This window comes from Chinchilla lanigera, unplaced genomic scaffold, assembly GCF_000276665.1.
Source record: "Chinchilla lanigera isolate Chin_1 unplaced genomic scaffold, ChiLan1.0 scaffold00059, whole genome shotgun sequence".
NCBI classification, from domain to species: Eukaryota; Metazoa; Chordata; class Mammalia; order Rodentia; family Chinchillidae; genus Chinchilla; species Chinchilla lanigera.
This window is the reverse complement of record NW_004955460.1, coordinates 13,462,225-13,480,539: the sequence shown is the minus strand read 5'-3', so window position 1 is coordinate 13,480,539 and position 18,315 is coordinate 13,462,225. Positions and strand designations below refer to the sequence as shown.

The following is an 18,315-nucleotide window of genomic DNA, read 5'->3' as shown; positions in this document are numbered from 1 at the left end:
GGCCAGGTTCCCAATACTTCTTGTCCCACTGGCACAGTCTCCTGCGTCTGACCTGGTGACTTCCAGAACCCCATGACATCCCACGGCTGCCACAGTCCTGATGGCACGTGAGGACACAGCGCCCTCTCAGGACTGCTCCCAGGGAGCAAAGGCTGACTCAGCAGGACACATCCAGGGCCCAGCCTCACCTCAGGCCACAGCCAGTGGCTACTGCTGCCTCCCTGGGGCAGGCATGCTCCTGCCTCAGGGACCAGGCCCAGGTGAGCATATACTGCTGTCCTTAAGGCCTCTCTCCCTGAGGTCTCCCGCTGACCACCCTCCCTAAAATTGGAACCCCCGCCCCAACACTCCCTCTCTTTGCATTCCTGGGCTGCATGGCATCCACCACTGCCTGCTACCTGTCTACCTTAAGGGTCAAGGGTAGGGGCCATGGCTGTCTGTTCCCTGCAGTCCCTGTAGCCGGCCAGTCTCACCAGTTACTCAGTGATGTTTGAAGCTGTAGTGGCTTCAGCACCTGGTAAATGCTGAGCTCAGGCCTATAGCCTCTGATGAAGCTTCTGACTGTCCTCAGTTTTGAAGACACTGATGCTACCTAATGGGAAGGGTAGAGGGGAAGCCGCTGCTCTCCTCCCTCAGGCTACTCTTCCTCCTTTGCAAGTCCCTAGATGGGCTTCTCCCTGCTGACCACTGCTGTCCCCCTTACCCTATGCTCTCTGCTGGGATTCTCATACTTGGGCCCCTCTCTGCCAGCACCTGCTCCAAAACCTTCACACTTGACCCACTGCGCCATCTGCAGGTCTCAGGCCAGCAACCTTGGGCTAGTTCAGGCCACCTCTGATGATCCCCTCTGCCACCAAAGCATCCTACTGTGTGTTGCCCCGTCCACCACCAGTCTCCTTCAGACAGCTTTTCAGACCATAGGACACCAGCACAGCCCCAACCCAGGACCCTCTCTGCTGCCCTGGCACTTCTACCAGGGACTCCCCTCAGCCCTGAACCACCCAGATCTCCCTCCCAGCAGTGTGAGGACCCTTATTGTATAGCCTCACTTATTTTTGTTTCCATAGCAAGCAGCTCTTTCTGACAACTCATGAAATGTGGGTTGTAGAAGTATCTATCATCCCTTCTCTCTGTCTGCCCAGTGAGGTCTGTGGGGCCATCCTGGGTACCAGTACTGTCACCTGAGCTCCTCCCACATGTGCTTCAGGACAGGTCAAGGGCAGAGTGACAAGAGCCCCTCAGGCTAAAAAGAAGCAAAGTGATAGCTCTCTGTCCTCTCTGTCCTCTCTGTCCTCCTCTGCTCTAGGTAGGGCCTGGCAAAATTTTGACCCCTGTGGGACTTATCAGGAACCTCTCTGGTTCTGGGCCAGAGATCAGCTGCCCACAGACATGGAACCACAGTGGCAATGACCATGCCATGAACACACTTGACACTCACTAGACCTGAGTCTTTCTCTGGATACACAGTTTTCAAGCACTGAATCTGAAAACGTGTATCAGGGCTCCAGGACTCCTACACATGGCTCATGAACCGTCCAGCCCCAGGCTGTGCTGCTGAGCCTGCCAAGAGAGTCACACCCAAGTGCTAATCCTTCAGTGCACAGCTGAAATAAGTAAGGCCACAAAGAAAGAGGCCACATAAGCAAGACCAGAGTATGGCATACAAGGTCTGAGAACATGACAAGGCCACAGCAAGACAGGGCCACAGCATTCTCAGCCCCAGAACAGGCTGAGAGTCTCCCATCAGGAGCTTGTCCCTCTGATGGGCAGTGGCTTAGGGTCAGAACATAAAGCACCATGCGGCCCAGCCAGGACACCACAGAAGACAAAGTGATGCCCTCCCAGAGACTGTGGACCCTGAAACAAGACCACATTAGGGAGTGCAAGGGTTGTCTCCTTCTGTCCATGCTACACGATGCACAGTGACACCCAGCTTTCTGCAGCAGACTGAGGCCTCCTTCTGCTGATTGGAGGTCTACATCCTCCCTGGCACACTTGGTGCAGCCCTGCTCCAGGGCAAATCTGGTAGAAGTGGGCCAAACAGTGTGGAGGCCACACTGAGCAGGGTGTGCAGCAGACGTGGGACGGAAGCACCACACAACCACTAGATGTCACCCAAAATGAAGGACAGCAAAAAAACCATGAGCAGGATGAGGAACTGGAGGTCACAACAAGGAAAACATGACTCCTGCCCTTCCGTGCAGGTCCCACTTCCGTCCAGGTTGTTGCCCATCATGTGGCAGTCACACAGCAGGAGAAGAAGCAATGCAGTCAGTGTCTGCAGGACCTGTGGGTCCCTGAGTTACTCCGAGTGTTGACGACCACTACACTCCTCTACTGCCCGGGCCTCCCAATGTGGTCTACGCCATGTGCAGCCAAACACTCACCTTAAGGCTTGTACCAGGTTGAGATCAGCAAACTCATGGAGTTCAACAAAAGCCTGAAGAACTTTGATATTAAATTCATCCCTTCGAGAGAGTGGAAACAAGTTTTCAAGGCTCAATAACTTTAAAAGAAAGCCACATCCTAGCCCAGCACAGGAGCTCATGCCTATCATCCAAGCCCTCTGGACCAGAGGCAAGAGGATCACAAGTCTGAGCCCAGCTTGGGCACCTTAATGATTTAGTGAGAATCTGTCTCAAAATAAACACAAAAGAGAAGAGGGGAGGGGAAAAGAGGGAAGGGGCAGGGAAGGAAGGACAGAGGAGCAGAGGGGAGGGGAGGAGAGGGGAAGGGCTCAGTGCAAAGGCCTTGTGTTCAATTCTCATAGTAGAAAAAAGAAAAACCACCATATTCTCTAGCACATTTTTGCACTTTGAATTTTGTATGATTACAAATTAAGATTTTCTTCACTATAAGTCTGTCTTTAGGCTTAACGTAAAAGAGAATACATAGAATACTAGGGGTATACCCAAGAATCAATTATGTCAGGAAGGACACCCTTATAAAGTCCATAATGACAAAGGCCATTCCCAACTCTGAGCGCCAGAGCATCAAGATGGAAGGCTGCCCAATGCTCAGGGTGTGTCCTGCAGCCTTCATAATGACCCCAAGCCCAGGTCAAGTCCACAAATTGAAAGGTTTATGCTGGCTCAGAAAGTATGGGAAAGAAACAATATCTTACATTAGCTTTTTAAAAATAAACACAAAAAGGCAGTAAAAAGTGTAAAATCTATTTAAATACAACAAAAACCAAAATGATATAGCAACGTACTTCACTAAATTTTAACTTGAAGATGCTGCTGCAGGTCCCGGTCATGATGTTCACTGAGGAGCCCCAGCAGCAGAACGCTGAGGTCCACCTACCCTGTCTCAGGGCTGGCAGTGACACAGGCTATTTGGAATTCATGTAGCCCAGCACTCTCCAGCCAAACACCTGTCTCTGGCCAAGCATGGAAGACACCTGTAACTAGCTCTCCGCAGGTGGACAAACAAGACCTGACCTGAGAACCACAGCATTCACTCCCTGGCTAAGTGCACAGCCCATCTGTTGGGAGCTCTGTAAAGGCCTCAGCTATGCACACACTCACCTGGGGGAGGCTGGCTCCGTCCTGGCTCACAAGTTGTCTGGGTGGAGCCAGTGTGGGGCCCTCCACGCAGGCAGAGGGAACAAAGGGTAAGTCCCGCCACTCCTTCCCACTCCGCTTTCACGGGTCCTCACTCCCACACTGGCCTGGGGTCTTCAGGGCTCAGTCTTTGGCTCATCCTCTTCTCTATCCACACCATTCCCAGGGGACTATAATACAGGCTGAGTATCCCTAATCTGAAAACCCAAGGTGCTCAAAAATCTAAAATTTGAGTACCATGTCAGTGCTCCAAAAATTTCGTATTTCACAGTGATTAGAGTTTTAGATGATGAACTGGTAGACTTCTTTATATATCCTACCTCTGTCCTTATCTGATGTATATACAATTTGCAAATGTCTTCTGTTTAGAGGGTTATCATTTCACTTTCTTGCTGATGTCATCTGAAGCACAAAATATTTAACTTTGGTGATGCTGTTTTACTTATTTTTTTGTTGTTATGCTTTCCGTGTTGGATCTAAGAAACTGGCATAAATCAAGATCACAAAGATTTATGCCTGTTTTCTTCTATTTTATATTTTTACTTCTTACATTTAGGGTCTTTGCTCCCTTTTAATTTTTACATAAATCTGAGTACCATTTGTGAAAAGACTATTCTTTATCCCACTGAACTGTCATAGAACATTTGTTAAAAAATCATTGGACATTAACTGTAAGAGTTTATTTCTGGACTTTCAATTCTATATGACTTTCCATATGTCTATCCTTATATCACTACCATACTGTCTTCATTAGTGGAGCTGTAGTTTGTTTTGTAAATAGAAAGTATGAGTTCTCCAACTTTGATCTTTTTCAAAACTGGGGCTATTCTGGGTCCTATGAATTTTTGGATGAGCCTTCAAACTTGTGTAAAAATTCAGTCATCTAGAATTCTGATAGAGTGCATTAAATATGTAACTCATGCAGGCATGGTGGTGCTTGGCTGTCATCCCAGCACTCTGGAGGCTGAGGCAGGAGGATAGCCGTTAGATGGAGAGCAGCCTAGGTTACATAGTGAGTTCAAACTCAGCCTGAACTACACAGTGAGACCCTGTCTCAAAAAAAAGTGTAGCTGAATGTGAAAAGTATTGTCATCCCAGCAATATTAAGTTTTCTGAGCAATGCACATGTCTATTTGTCTGGATCTTTCAATTTTTTTCAACATTATGCTTTGCAGGGTAAAAAGGTTGCATTTTTTGGATAAACTTATCCTTATTTTAACCTTTTTAATACTACTGCAACAGACCTTTAATATCCTTTCAGTTTGTTCACTGATTCTGTATAAAAATACAAATAAGTTCTGGAATCTTGTAGCCTATAATCTTACTGAACTTGCTTATTCTAATACTTTTGCAAAGACTCCTCAGGATTTTCTATACATATACATCGATCATGTCATCTGCAAACAGAAATAATTTTACTTGCTCTTTTCCCTTCTACCCGTCTTTATTTTCGTTTTCTTTCTTTTTACTTTTTATTTTCATTTTCTTGACTAACTTCCCTGGCTAGAAGTGCCAGTATGATTTTGAGTAACAGTAGTGAGAAGAGATATTCTGGTCCTGTTCTTGATCTTAAGCAAAAAGTATTCTTTCACCGTTAGTAGGGAGTTACTTTATCTTAGGTGCCCACCATCGTGTTGAGGAAGTTATCTTCCAGTCCTAGTTTTGTTGAGTATTTGAGTGTTTTTATCAAAAGCAGTGTTGTATGTATATGTAAGTACATACGTACACACTGGGGACTGAACACAAGGCCTTCACATTACACTGTATCTCCAGCCCTTTTTATTTTTTATTTTGAGACAGAGTCTCACTAAGTCACTTAAATTGCCCAGGTTAAACCTTGTGACTCTCCTGTCTCAGCCTCCTAGAGTGCTGGGATTACACACCTGTATAGCAATGTTGAATTTTCTTTCATTTACTGGGGCAATCATATGGGTTTTATTATTTATCCTATTGATATGATGTTACCTTAATTGACTTGTGTGTGTAAAACTAACCCTGTAGAGGTGGCATAAATTGGTGCACAATCCTTCTTATATATTGCTAGATTTCATTTTCTAAAAATTGGTTAAAAATTTTTGTTTTTGTATCCCTAAGTGATACCGGTCTGCAGTTTCCTTTTCTTGTGATGTCTCTGGTTTTGGTGTCAGGCAGTATTCATCTCACAGAATGAGCAGAGTAATGTTCTACTTTCACTCAAGCATGCATTGATTGACTGATGTACCTGGATTAAACCCAGGGCCTTAGCATGTAGGTGTACCTCCAAGCTCTTTTGTTTTATTTTTGGGATAGGCTCTTGCTATTAGTTTGGGCTGGCCTTGAATTCACTGCGTAGACTAGGCTGGCCTCAAACTCATGACAGTCTTCCTGCCTCAGCCTCCCCAGTGGTGGGATTATAAGCATGTGCCATCACACCCAGCTCCAACACCCTTTTTAAATTTTGAGACAAAATATCACTAAGTCACTAAATTGCCCAGGCTAGGCTTGAACTTGTGATTCTCCTGCCTCAGTCTCCCAGAGGGCTAGGATTACAGGTGCGTTCCACCGTGCCTAAGCATTTTCAATAAAAATAGTAGCCACCTTGATTAGGCTTTTGCTCAGTAACATTCTCCAAAGTCCTTGACAAAAGTCTATCCTGGCACACTGTGCATGTGCTGACCTAGTGTTCCTGCCTAAACCTCTGCTAAACACAGTAAAGGGATTTTATTGGAGAAGGTCAGAAAGTAAATCTGAGCCGGGTGTGGTGGCACACACCTGTGATCCTAGCACTCAGACAGCTGAGGCAGGAGGATCACCATGAGTCCAAGGCTGGCCTGGGCAACACAGTGAGACCTGATCTAAAACAAAACACAACACAACACAGAAAGTAAATCTGACCTGCTGCTTTTCATTTAAAATATTAATAACTTCCAGCCTTTACTGCAACCCTAAATGACAGGGGAAAGCAAACCCCTGAGAAATGTGGAGAATTTCTGGTCCAGAGATAGCAGTACTATCAGTTCTATTTTAGGTTCCTGCTTGAATGGAGGGTGCCAAAGGAACACAGATCCCACCTGGCTCCAGATGCTGTAACATCCCTCACACTGCACAAGAGTGGAATGACCACGTCAGGCTCCCAGACTTCTGGAGGGCATCACATGTGCCCCTATGTCCCATAGCTAAGTAGTTGTAAGCGTTCGTGAAGGGGATGGTGGGTCTGCTCAGGCTGCAGGCTTGAGGTTGGGGTTATCCCACTGAGGGTCATCCTCCTCCAACTTACCTCTCGCCCAGGTAGTCCCCAATGACAGTCTTATTTAATCCTTCTCCTTTATAGAGGAACTGGGCAACATCTTCTGGGGAACTCTGCAGCAGGTCATTTTCAATTAGAAACTGAATTCCCTGAAGAACAGCATAAGACAGGAAGCACCAATTAGGAAGGCCATTCAAATTCAGTTTTAAGGGCAGAAACACAGTGTGATGATCTTAGTGGTTTGGACACAGAAGAAACATCAGAGACCTATGGAACTGCACTATCTGATTTTCACAATACCATACTACATTTTACCCATCAAAGAAAAGTACATACATGTCTTCTGGCAACTTAACAGGTTAAAAGACAAATAAATGGGTTACCGAACAAGCTATTATAAATAACTGTTTCAATCACTGTTCAGACTGACAGTGACTAGAGACAGTAAACTCTGCTTCCCTGAAAACTGCCAGGATCAAGAGAGGGGTGTCTAAAGGAACTGAGGACATCAAGGACAAAGGGATCCCCATGAGAAGCCAGGGGCTAGGGCTGGTCCCTGGCCTGATCATTGGTGATCACCTGGGCTATGACTATGGCACTGAAGGCTGGGAAGCCAGCCTTCTTAAAGAGCTGAGCAACCCAAGGGCAGACCCTGTTGCCCAGGGTTCCTTTGGAGGGACCATGGCTTTAATAGGTTCTTGCATCATTCCTACCCTGTTCCTTCACCCCTCCTAGTTGACCTATAATCTCTGTGGCCACAAGGTTGGGGGCTAGACACTGAGAAGCCAAAGGGTCTGCCATTGTTATCCAAAGCTCCAAAAAATGAATGGGCCTGAGGAAGGCACTGTTCTGGACTCTCAGGACCTGTCCTTGCAAATCAGTACACCCTGAAAACTAGGATGAATCTTAAGAGAGTGCTGTGAAACAACTATAAGGATTTGAGAAAATGAAAAGGTAATTTCTGTGCTTACAGGTCACAAAATGGAGACAGAAAAGGCTGCTAGGGAGGCAAGGCTTTCTTTGCAAAAGATGGAGGCCATGGTCATGGGAAACAGGGAGCCACTGTTCAAGTTCAGATCAGAGACCCTAAGATAAAATGCAGCCAAAAGCCTAAGACAAAGAGGGCAGTTATGAATATAAGAATGCATCTTGGAGAGGTAAGAGGCCAGAAAAGGAGGGAAAGACACAGGAGCAGACTACTGTGAGCATGGTGACAAGTGTCCTCAGAACAGAGACAGTCACGTGAAAGTCGAGGCAAAGATCTGAGTAATGTGCCAAGGAGCACCACGAAATGCCAGGACAGGCCTGGAAGGGATTCCCCCTCAGAGGTTCAAGGAACACCTTGATCTTGGATTCTGGCTTCTCGAACAGCAGGAGAATAAATTTTTGTATTCTAAGCCAGGCAGATTATGGCTAATTTGCTAGGGCAGCACTAGGACACTGACACACTGAATAGGGAATTACTCATAAAAGAAAGCAAATGTTTCATTAGAAAATTTTAATATTTTAAAACATTGCTTAGAAAAATCAAGCAGAAAATAGTGGCCACCATTTAACCCATTAAATTTAGTATCTAGTTCTGTATTTCTAACCTGCCTATTACTTGCCCTATATGTGTCCCTCAAAAAAAGCTGGAAATTTTTTAAAAATCTAATAACCAAAATTTTTGTTTTGTTTTGTTTGAGACAGGTCTCCCTATGTAGCTAGCCCAGGCTGGCACTGAACTCTCAGTCCTCCTCCTCCTCCTCCTGCTTCAATTTCTTGTGTGCTAGTTTCTGTTTTTTAAGAAGTTCATTTGCCCTGGTCAGATCTATGATTATTGATTTGTGAGGACTTCCTCCTGGCCTCTTATTTTGTGTTTTTTCTTTGTTTTTTGTTTGTTTGTTTGTTTTGTTTTGTTTTTATCCCAGTACTGGGAATTGAACTCACGACCTTGCACTTGCCAGGCAGGCGCTGTGCCACTGAGCTAAATCCCCAGCCCCTGGTTTTTTTTCTGGTACTGGGAATTGAACTCACGACCTTGCGCTCGCCAGGCAGGCACTGTGCCGCTGAGCTAAATCCCTAGCCCTGTGCTTTCTATTTCACATGACTTTTCAGCCTTTTGTTAAATTGATCAAGTTTTCTTTATTCAAGCTTTCCTAATAACTTATAGATTCTATTTAATTCCTATCTGTAGTGGCTACTCTTAAAATTTTAACAACTATCTAAACTTATATTTACCTATCAGCATCTAGGAAACCTTAGCAGACTTACACTTTCCTTTTTATTTTACTTCTCTTTTTATTTTCATTTTCATTTTGTCATTTAGACAACCGTAAACTCCACCCCACATCCTTGCCAATACAAGGAGATTAAACCTAAGGATGCTCTATCAACTGAGTTACATACCCTGCTCTTCTCTTTAAAAAAAAATCATATAGTAATAATAATTTTGAGATGGTCTCGCCAAATTGCCCAAGTAGCACTCAGATTTGGGACCTCCTGTTTCAGCCTTCAAAGGCTAGGATTATAGGCTTGCACCACCACACCTGGTTTATCTATAAATATCGCATATCTTTTCTATCCTATAGAGTCGTTTTGGGAGAGGGATTGGAAGTATAATCCTCCAACTTCTCAATTACTAGACTCAGGGGAGAAGTCTTGGTGGCCAATTGTTTGAGTCCTTGCATGACTGAAAATGTCTTTATTTGCCCTTCTTCTGAATTATGGTTCAAGTAGACAGAATTCTCAGTTTTAAGACTCTTTTTCTCAAACCCTGGCTCTGTTTCCCTGCTCTCTTTGATCCACCGTTTCCTGATAACAGGCTCATTTCTTCTTTGATGGCCTAGTCTTTTCTTTCTGGAAAATTTAATTACTTTCTCTTTACCACAAGTTTTATGATATTTTATTCAATACATCTATATACAGGTCTTTCAAAAATTTATACTGCTTAGCATTTGTTAAGGCCTGTAAATCTTAGAGGATTTTATCTTAGATGTGCCCTAAAATAATCCAAGGTTTCCTTAAAACATTTCCTGTGTTTCATTTTAAATTGTTTCCTTTCAGACTTCGATTGGATGAAATCTGGTTTGCTGGACTCATCTTCCATGTCTTATAACTCTGCAAAACAGTAGAGAGAATTATTACACTCTCTTTAGGCCTTGAATGCACGTTGAAGCAACATACTCTCTGGGCACAGCCCAGAGTTCACAAGACACCCCTATTTATTTCCAACATTCTTACATCGTCCCACTTTGGTATCGTGGACAGGGACCATCCTATCAATCTCTTTAATGATATTTATAAGATATGCAAATATCCTACTTTAAAGTTTCCTTCCATTGTCTCTATCAGGACTGTTTCCTCCTCTTTCAGTTATTCAGTTTTCTAATAACTTATAAATTCTATTTAATTCCTATCTGTAGTGGCTACTCTTAAAATTTTAACAACTATCTAAACTTATATTTACCTATCAGCATCTAGGAAACCTTAGCAGACTTATACTTTCCTTTTTATTTTATCCAATTTGTCCAGTTTCTTTTTTTTTGGTTTTTCTCCGGTACCAGGAACCGAACTCACGACGTTGCGCTTGCCAGCCAGGCGCTTTTGCCGCTGAGCTAAATCCCCAGCCCCCAGTTTGTCCAGTTTCATGTCTTTGTCAGATAGTGATCTCCTCAAGTGTTTGTCGGTAGGTGGCTGAGAGTTTATCTCTATAAGTAAGTCACTGGCAACTCCTGGATGCTGTCTGCTCTTAGTTTCTAATGCAGCCACCTCTCATGACTTGGTAGAGTAGCACTTAGGTGGTAGAACCTTTCCTGAACAGCATCGATCCTTCCTCACTTGATCTCATGTATCTTCTTCCTTGCAGAGAGTCTTCAATTTCTACTCCACTAAACTCCTTGTTATAAATTTAAGTATTTTTCTTTTAAAGGCATTTTAGGACATTAGGAATCTAAAGGGTGGTAGAGATTTTTTTTAGCTTCCTCAATTTAACCAAACCTTTCCTTTTATTTATAAACCCAAGTGCTACTTCTAGAATCTAAGGTGCCTGAACAAACAAGCGCTCCTTTCTTAAAATGTTATCATCTTTCTGCTAGCTTCAAAGAATGTACTTTAAGGATATCTTCATGATTCACAATATTACAAGGCTTAATAAGGATATGGGGGAGGATATAATTTTAAATTGCATCTGCAGCATATGAGATTATTTGGTATAGCTATAGACTAAATATTTGTGTCCCCCTCAAAATTTATACATTGAAGCCCAAAGCCACACAGTGGCAGTATGTACATATAGGGCCCCTGGAAGTAGGGTGAGGTCAAGTCATTTGAGCAGAGCCCCAAGGTTTAAGATTGGTATCATTTTAGGGAGAAAGACCCTGGAGTGAATTGCTCCCCTCCCTCACCATGTGAAGATTCAGCAAGAAGGAATCTGTCTGCAAACAGAAAAGGGGCTCTCACCAGAGCCTGGCTATGGTGGCATTCTACTATCAGACATGCAGCACCCAGATCTGTGAGAAAATAAATGTTTGTTGTTTAAGCACCCAGTGAACAGTATTTTGTCACGGCAGCCAAGTGACTAGGACAAGTGCCATAACCAAGACTATAAACCACATAATTTTGATAATTTTCCCAGCAAAAGCCTGAAAGCAGACTAAACATACCTTCTGCTTTTATTGGGCAGTGTAATTACAGATAAGCCATTAAGAAGAATCAGATGGAAGTAGTCTGTGTGGCCATCAGCAGACGAATGGATAAAGAAAATATAGTACATAAATGGAGTACTACTCTGCCATAAAGAAAGATAAAGGAGTTATTTGTAGGAAAATGGATGCACCTGCAGACCATAATATTACATGAAATAAATCACTGCCTGGTATCTCATATGAGAAACCTAAATTATAAGATAGAGCAAAATAAAAAGATAAATAGTAATTAGGGAGACAGATCCTTCTCAAATGGGAAGGGAATCAAGAGATGGAAGGAAGAGGAAAGGAAAGGGGGGACAGGAGATGAGAAAAGGAATTAGTATTGCTACATACACGCACTAATTCCAGACAAGGAATGTACAGTGTTCATTGGGAATTGCAAACATGTACTAACAAAAAATTAATTTTAAAAATGTTATCTTTTAGGTGAAGTGGGACACAAAACAAAATCTGCTAAGACATTCACAACAGCCTGATTAAACTCCTCCTTCTTTGGACATGACAAGCAGATGCTACGGAAATGACTAGACTGTCGGGATTCAGCTTCTTATGAACCAAACAGGCTCCAGCCAGCTCAGCAGGCAGCCGTGGCTGCAGGACCTGGTCTTGCAGTCATGTTCTCATTCAGGACAACAGGTGCTCCTCAGCTGCTCTGTGCCTCATTTTACCCAACTGTGAGACAGGAATTAAAATGGAACTTCCCTACTGTTATGGTTGATACATTGTGTCAACTTGGGGAGTCTAGAGGTTTGGCTAAGTGACTCAGCAGGAAGCCAAAGTGCTTACTTTGTATACATCCTGAGCCTGTGGAAGAGGAGGGCATGGAGATTATGTGAGAGCTACACGCCCCTTAGGTGAGGGTAGCCTGTTTACAATGTAAGGGAGGGAAAGAGGCTGCTTGCAGCCATTCCTCCCTTTTGCTTTGGCTGCTTTGCTGTTTGGCTGCCATTCCCCCCTTTGCTCTTGTTGCTTTGCTATCTTCTGCCTCAGAGCCAGCCAAGTATGGACTGAAACCTCCACAAACTGTAAGTTAAATAAACCTTTCCTTCCTTCATTTTGGGCATTGGGTATTTTGTCTCAGCAACAAGAGAAAAATAACCAAGACACCTACCTCATAAGTTGTAAGGACTAAATATATTAATAGAAGTGCTTCCCTCTGTGCTTGACAATCATGAAATTCTCAGTGTTAGCCCTTATTACTGTACTTCTGACACGTGGTACATATGAAGTACACACTGTGAAACTGACTCCTGATGCACAGTGGTAGCATCACTTTAAAAAAATTCAGTATTTACTGTACTGTGCAATTCATGAGACACGAACTTATCTATGAGCTTACTGATGTGCTACTCAGTGCTAAAACATGAGTTCCAGTTCTAAAAACATTCAGTTTTGTAAAGCATCCTCCATTACTTCCAATGCTTATAAAATCTACTGATAATTTAACTCAGTAAACTCAACTCCTAAAGGAGGAAAAATAAAAACCTGATACTAACCCCAAATATCAAATCATTATCAAATCCACAAAATCATTCCTGCCAACAACTTCATGCCATTTTGGAGGTGAATTAACAAACAACAGACAGTTTTCACAATGGGTCAAACATACCAGGTAAACAAAACCCAACCCTAGCTATTGGTATGCTGTGCTCTAAGAAAATCCAAAGCTGCAAACCATAAATCAGGAACAAATGAGAGCAGTGACACAGCTCTCTCTATATTGCCCAGGTTGTTCTCAAACTCCTCCATTTAAGCAATCCTCTTGCCTCAGCCTGCAAATAGCTGGGAGTACAGGTGTGCAGCACCTCACCTAGCTTGACTGATATATCTTTGTAACTGCACTTATAAGTTTACAAATCTTAGAACCTGTGCAGTGTAATTCCTATAATCAATCAACATTTATTGAATGAACAAACAATTTAACAATTAGTACTGAGGTTTGGTGTCAGACAAACAAGGAAAATGTCAGAAGTGAACACCAGTCACAGACCACTAGTAATGAATAAGCCAGCTCTGCGTCAGAACAACTTCCTATGCCCTTGCCTCTCCTCTAGCTCAAGCCTCTGTGGCTGACTGAGGTCTACTCTTCTCTCTCAAAACCAAACAGCTTTTACATATTCTGCCAAATCCTTACAACTCAGTTTCACAAACAGCAGGTTTCGCGGTCTTGAGGTGATGTCCTAGAAAATTTAACTTGAGGAAAGAAAAAAGTGGTGGCTAAACTCTGGAAGGATATCTTGTTCTATCAGAGCCTTTTTGAGGGCAAAAGGAAGAAATACAACCTTCTGGCCAGGGGAGGTGGCACACACCTATAATCTCAGCACTCAGGAGGTTGAGGCAGGAGTAAAAGTTTGAGGCCAGCCTAGACTACAAAGTGAGTTCAAGGCCAGCCTGAACTGCATAGTAGAACCCTGCCTTAAAAGGAGAAAGAAAAGAAAAGAAAAGAGAAGAGAAGAGATGAGGGGAGAGGAGGGGAAGAAAGAAGAAAGGAAATCAAGCCTCTTATTTGGACTATTTAACCCACTCACATAATGAAATATATGAATTATATACCTGGACTCTGCTTCCACCTCTAACCACAACTAATCATGTTATTACCTATATTAGTTAGAGGCTCCTTCACACACCAAGACTTAGGAGATAAACCTCAAGGATAGAGTTCCATAGCATGGACTAAACAAGGGTTGCTGGTTACTATTCTGGGGCCTCATTAAGTAGCACCTCCCTTTTTATATAAGATAATGTCAACTCCATCTTTTTATGAAGTGACCACCTTTGTGAAAAGAGAAGCAGCCATTAAAATAGATCAACCAGTCGGTTGCATGTCAGAAAAGTGGAAGTATACACTTACCTTTTTGGGGTCCATGTTGAATTTCTTTCTTCCCATGGCTATTTGCTTGTTCCTCTGAGTAGTTTTGCTATTCATTTGAAATGATGGAAAAATCATTAGCAGGGAGTGACAGAGGGCAGTGTCTCATACAGCACAGCCCTTTAGCACTTTTTCCCTTTCACAACACTCAGCAAAGGGAAAAGCACTGGTACACTCTGAGGAGCTGCCACCCTCCACCTGGAGCAGAAGATGTGTGGCTGCGTTGGCACTTTCTTTACATGTGATAACTTGAGATATACTTCTGAAGAAGCTGACAATGAAAACCAGTGATTTTTTTTAAACTAAAAGCGGACAGTTCCTTATGACACAGTAAGATTGTTTCTGAGTAGTTAATTCTGAGCGCCTGTGAGACTGTGATAGAAGGGGACTTAGAGAAAGTGGGGGATAGGAAGTAAGCTCCAGAGACACAACCTCTGCTTCCACAGAGAACACAATGGAGGCAAGGGCAGGAAGGAACAACAACTCCAAGGCCTCCCCTTCCCATATCAGCCCTCTCATCCTGCTATGGTCACCAGTTGGTAAATTCAGGTAGAGGATGAATACAGAGCAGAGACTGACACACTTTAAGGTATAACCATAAACATTTTACCTTTCCTCCACTGAAGTTAGGTTGTCAATCTCTGTCATCACTTCCGCAATTTCATATTTCAGCCTCTATCAAAAAGAAGAAAGTGTGGGGTCTTAACATTCCTCCAACCTAGGCTCAGAGAACTTTCACCTTCCAGGTACAAGCTTCCTGAGGGTTCATCTCATCAACACAGGTCCAGAAACCCAACACTTTTGCAGACACAGTTAGAGCCTCAAAGTCAAATCAAGCACAACTTAGGAGAAAACAAAACAATGTGTCCACTTCTCATCAGGTACTCAAGAAGAGGAGCTCCCCAGGCAGATTCTAGAGTACTTGTGTGTAAAATCAAGAAAGGACACAGGAAGCATCAGAGGTAAGAAAAATAAAACCACTGAACTGCATCCATTCCCTGCTACCCAGCACAGGCCTGCTGCCTTTCCCTCTAGCACTGCCTGTTCTTCAGAGACCAGGGGACGCTGAAGCTCAGATTTAAGTGGCATCAAGTTAGCAAGGCAGTGATCTCAGGGTGATTTCTGTCCCTTTGTAAGACAAGAAGCACAGGGACAGGGACCAAAGAGTGAAACCAGATCTGCATCTCTGGTACTCAGAGATGCCACAAACAAGTGTGTGTGTGTGGGGGGGGGGGTTTGGACAGAGACAGGACAGCACATCTTTTCCCTGGTATGTCCCCTACCGGCTGAGAGACCCTTGCCAGTCTCCTAGGCACTCTGGGTTTTTGTGTTTGCACTGACAGAATAATGCAGTCAGAGCTAAACTGAGATTCATAGTCATCAGCATATGATTACTAGTGTCCAGATAAAATATATTCTTATTTGTCAGCCAAAGAACTTATTCTGACCTACAGGATTTTTCCAGGAATGAAGGATAACCCTAGAATAAAAATGTCCATGATTATCTTTCAAAGACAAAGAAATTTTTATTAAGAACCCTATTTTTGTGCGCCAAGAAATTCAGACTTAAAAAGTTAGTTCCTAGAAAGGAGTTATTGTCTCAGACAAGGTCTGGCCCTATGGTGAGTGGCCTGTGAGGCCACATTTATTTTGGCAGTGACAATGACTAAGAAGCTTCTCAAAGAGCCTTTCCCAAGGAAGTAAGGCCTACTGAATAATTTTTGTAGAAGTCACAGGCACCCCAGCTCTGAAACTGTGGCTGTATTCATTTTTGTCTCCTGTGGTACACCCCCTCCACCCTGTTGTCTGGGTAAAGTACGCAAATGTGGGAATGGTAATGTTTATTCCTCTGTGTTTTATTCATCTTTGTCATTCCACCCCTACCACCTACCAGGCACTCTATACATAGCTGGAACCCTACCTATTATTCATTCAAGGGACATCTGAGTGCCAAAAATGGAATAAGGAGTGCTATAGGTACTCAAAAAAAATTTTTTTTTGGTACAAGGAATTAAACTCAGGCTCTCAAATATTATACACAATTTTTTTTCTTCTGGTGGTAGTGAGGATTGAATACAAAGCACTTGTACTGAGCTACATCCTCAACTCTTTATAATTTTTATAAATTTTGGACAGGTTTGTGGAGAACCAGCAGGATGGCTCTCCTTGAAAGAAGAGCATGTGTCTCCATATTGGCTAAGTGTGGCTGAATTCCGTGTATTGATATATGTAGGCCGGGGTAGGACATTTCTTTACCCTCCTCAGTTGGCTTTAAGCAACACAATTGGTCTAGCAGAGATGCTGATGTGTAGCCTTTAAAGCAATGCGACAGGTCAGTGATGCCTCACCTATAGTTTTCAACAAGTATATGTAAGCTGGACCAAGTGCCACTGTCAGCCACACGGTTGGCTGAGACTGAGGCTTGAGAAAGAACCCGTGATGTCCCAGGGCAGGAAGGCTAGACATTAAAACTGAAGCACCAAGCCCAAAACACAAGACAGTTCCTCACACTGTGTTATGCAGATTACTCTGTCTGCAGACCTCTCTCTCTGCATGCTGCAGACGTGCTATTATGCCTCCCACCTAGCCCAGCTCACAGCACTCATGTACTTCCCACCATTCCTGCAGTCACTCATCCCTGAGTCACTTTCCTCTTCACAAATTAATAAAAACCAGGTTTAGTGCTGGGTTAAGGCCTTTGTTCTGGTTTGCCATTTTTCTGACTGGACTTAGGGCGCCCTTGACACCCCACCACTATAGATATGGGTTTGTCACTTTATTTGTGCTGTAGATTACACTGGAAGTGGTAGACTGGAATTACCTACTGCAATTCAAATAACTTCACCCTGGGATTGCTACAGGAATAGAAACACTGAAACACACCCAAGATTTGGAGGTAGATTTATTTTACATCGAAGGGCATTGAAGGGGATTTATTCCCAAAATATCAGGCCCCAAAGGCCCAGGGAAGGAGGTTTTCAAGGAGTTGAAAGCAGAAGTACAGAGGCAGAGTACTTGGCTGACTTTGATTGGTTCTTAAAATATGCATCACAGTGACCAGCCAATTCTAAGAGACAGAAGTAACAGGAACTTGTAACAGGAGCTGTTGCCTGGGCAAATAACTGGCTAGCGGGACATTTTCTGCTACAGGATTACAAATGTGGACTCCTCCAGCCCATGATGAGGCCAGAGTGGGTCTCATCTAAAAGGGTCTCACTAAGTCACAATACTGCCTAGGCTCTGCTTGAGTTTGACATCCTCTCATATTAGCCTCCCAGAGTGCGAGGATTACACAATTGTGCCACCAAATGCAGCTTTACTACAGGATCATGGAGGGCAAGCTGTTATAGGCTGCTGCTCCTCTTGTTTAAATCTTCCACCTGTAACTGGGACCCACAAGCATAGGCTCCAATTCCACCATCGTAACTTCTGTCTCAGACTGTACTGTCTGGCGTGAAGAGTGTTTCACTAGTTTCAGACAACTCTTTGCTTTGTTTCTCTATGTAGTTCTTACATACACAAACTAAAACCCATTTTTCACACTTCCCTGAAGCTCTTCACTATTTTACCCAAAAGCAAAAATGAAGAGTTTTCTTTGTACCTCAATGTCATCAATAAGTTCCTTTTTTCTTCGACGAATGTCCAAAAGTTCTTCTCTCTCTTCTAATGAGAGGTCTTCAGGCACTGAAAGAAAAAAATCAGTTCAATAACAAGTGCTTTAAAGAATCATCTGGCAGTGTCTGTTAAGGCTGAAGATGAGGGCGGGCAGCTGGAAGGCTGAATGACATCTTCTTCTCCTTCCCACTGCTCACCAAGCCCATTGCTTTACCTTTAAAGCATAAAACAAAGGCTAGCACACAGCAAACACGGCTGAGGGCAGGGGCACCCCACCAAAACTTGTGGGTAAGATAAATACTGACACCTTCCCTAGTCTTCCCCTCAGGGCTCCAAGACCACAGAGCAGGC

The 18,315-nt window shown here is 43.5% G+C and overlaps 1 protein-coding gene across 1 annotated transcript in view; it reads right to left on the bottom strand.

The window, feature by feature from the left end:
• The window catches only part of Cyth3 (cytohesin 3), a 53,134-nt gene that overhangs the window by 12,228 nt on the left and 22,591 nt on the right, over nt 1–18,315 (bottom strand). Inside the window, exons 3-7 of the mRNA XM_013521212.1 lie at nt 17,951–18,033; nt 14,960–15,024; nt 14,332–14,398; nt 6,823–6,941; nt 2,388–2,468 (exon numbers count right to left, since the gene is read on the bottom strand). Of these exons, the coding sequence (XP_013376666.1) occupies nt 2,388–2,468; nt 6,823–6,941; nt 14,332–14,398; nt 14,960–15,024; nt 17,951–18,033 (415 nt within the window). The remainder of the gene's footprint in view (nt 1–2,387; nt 2,469–6,822; nt 6,942–14,331; nt 14,399–14,959; nt 15,025–17,950; nt 18,034–18,315) is intronic.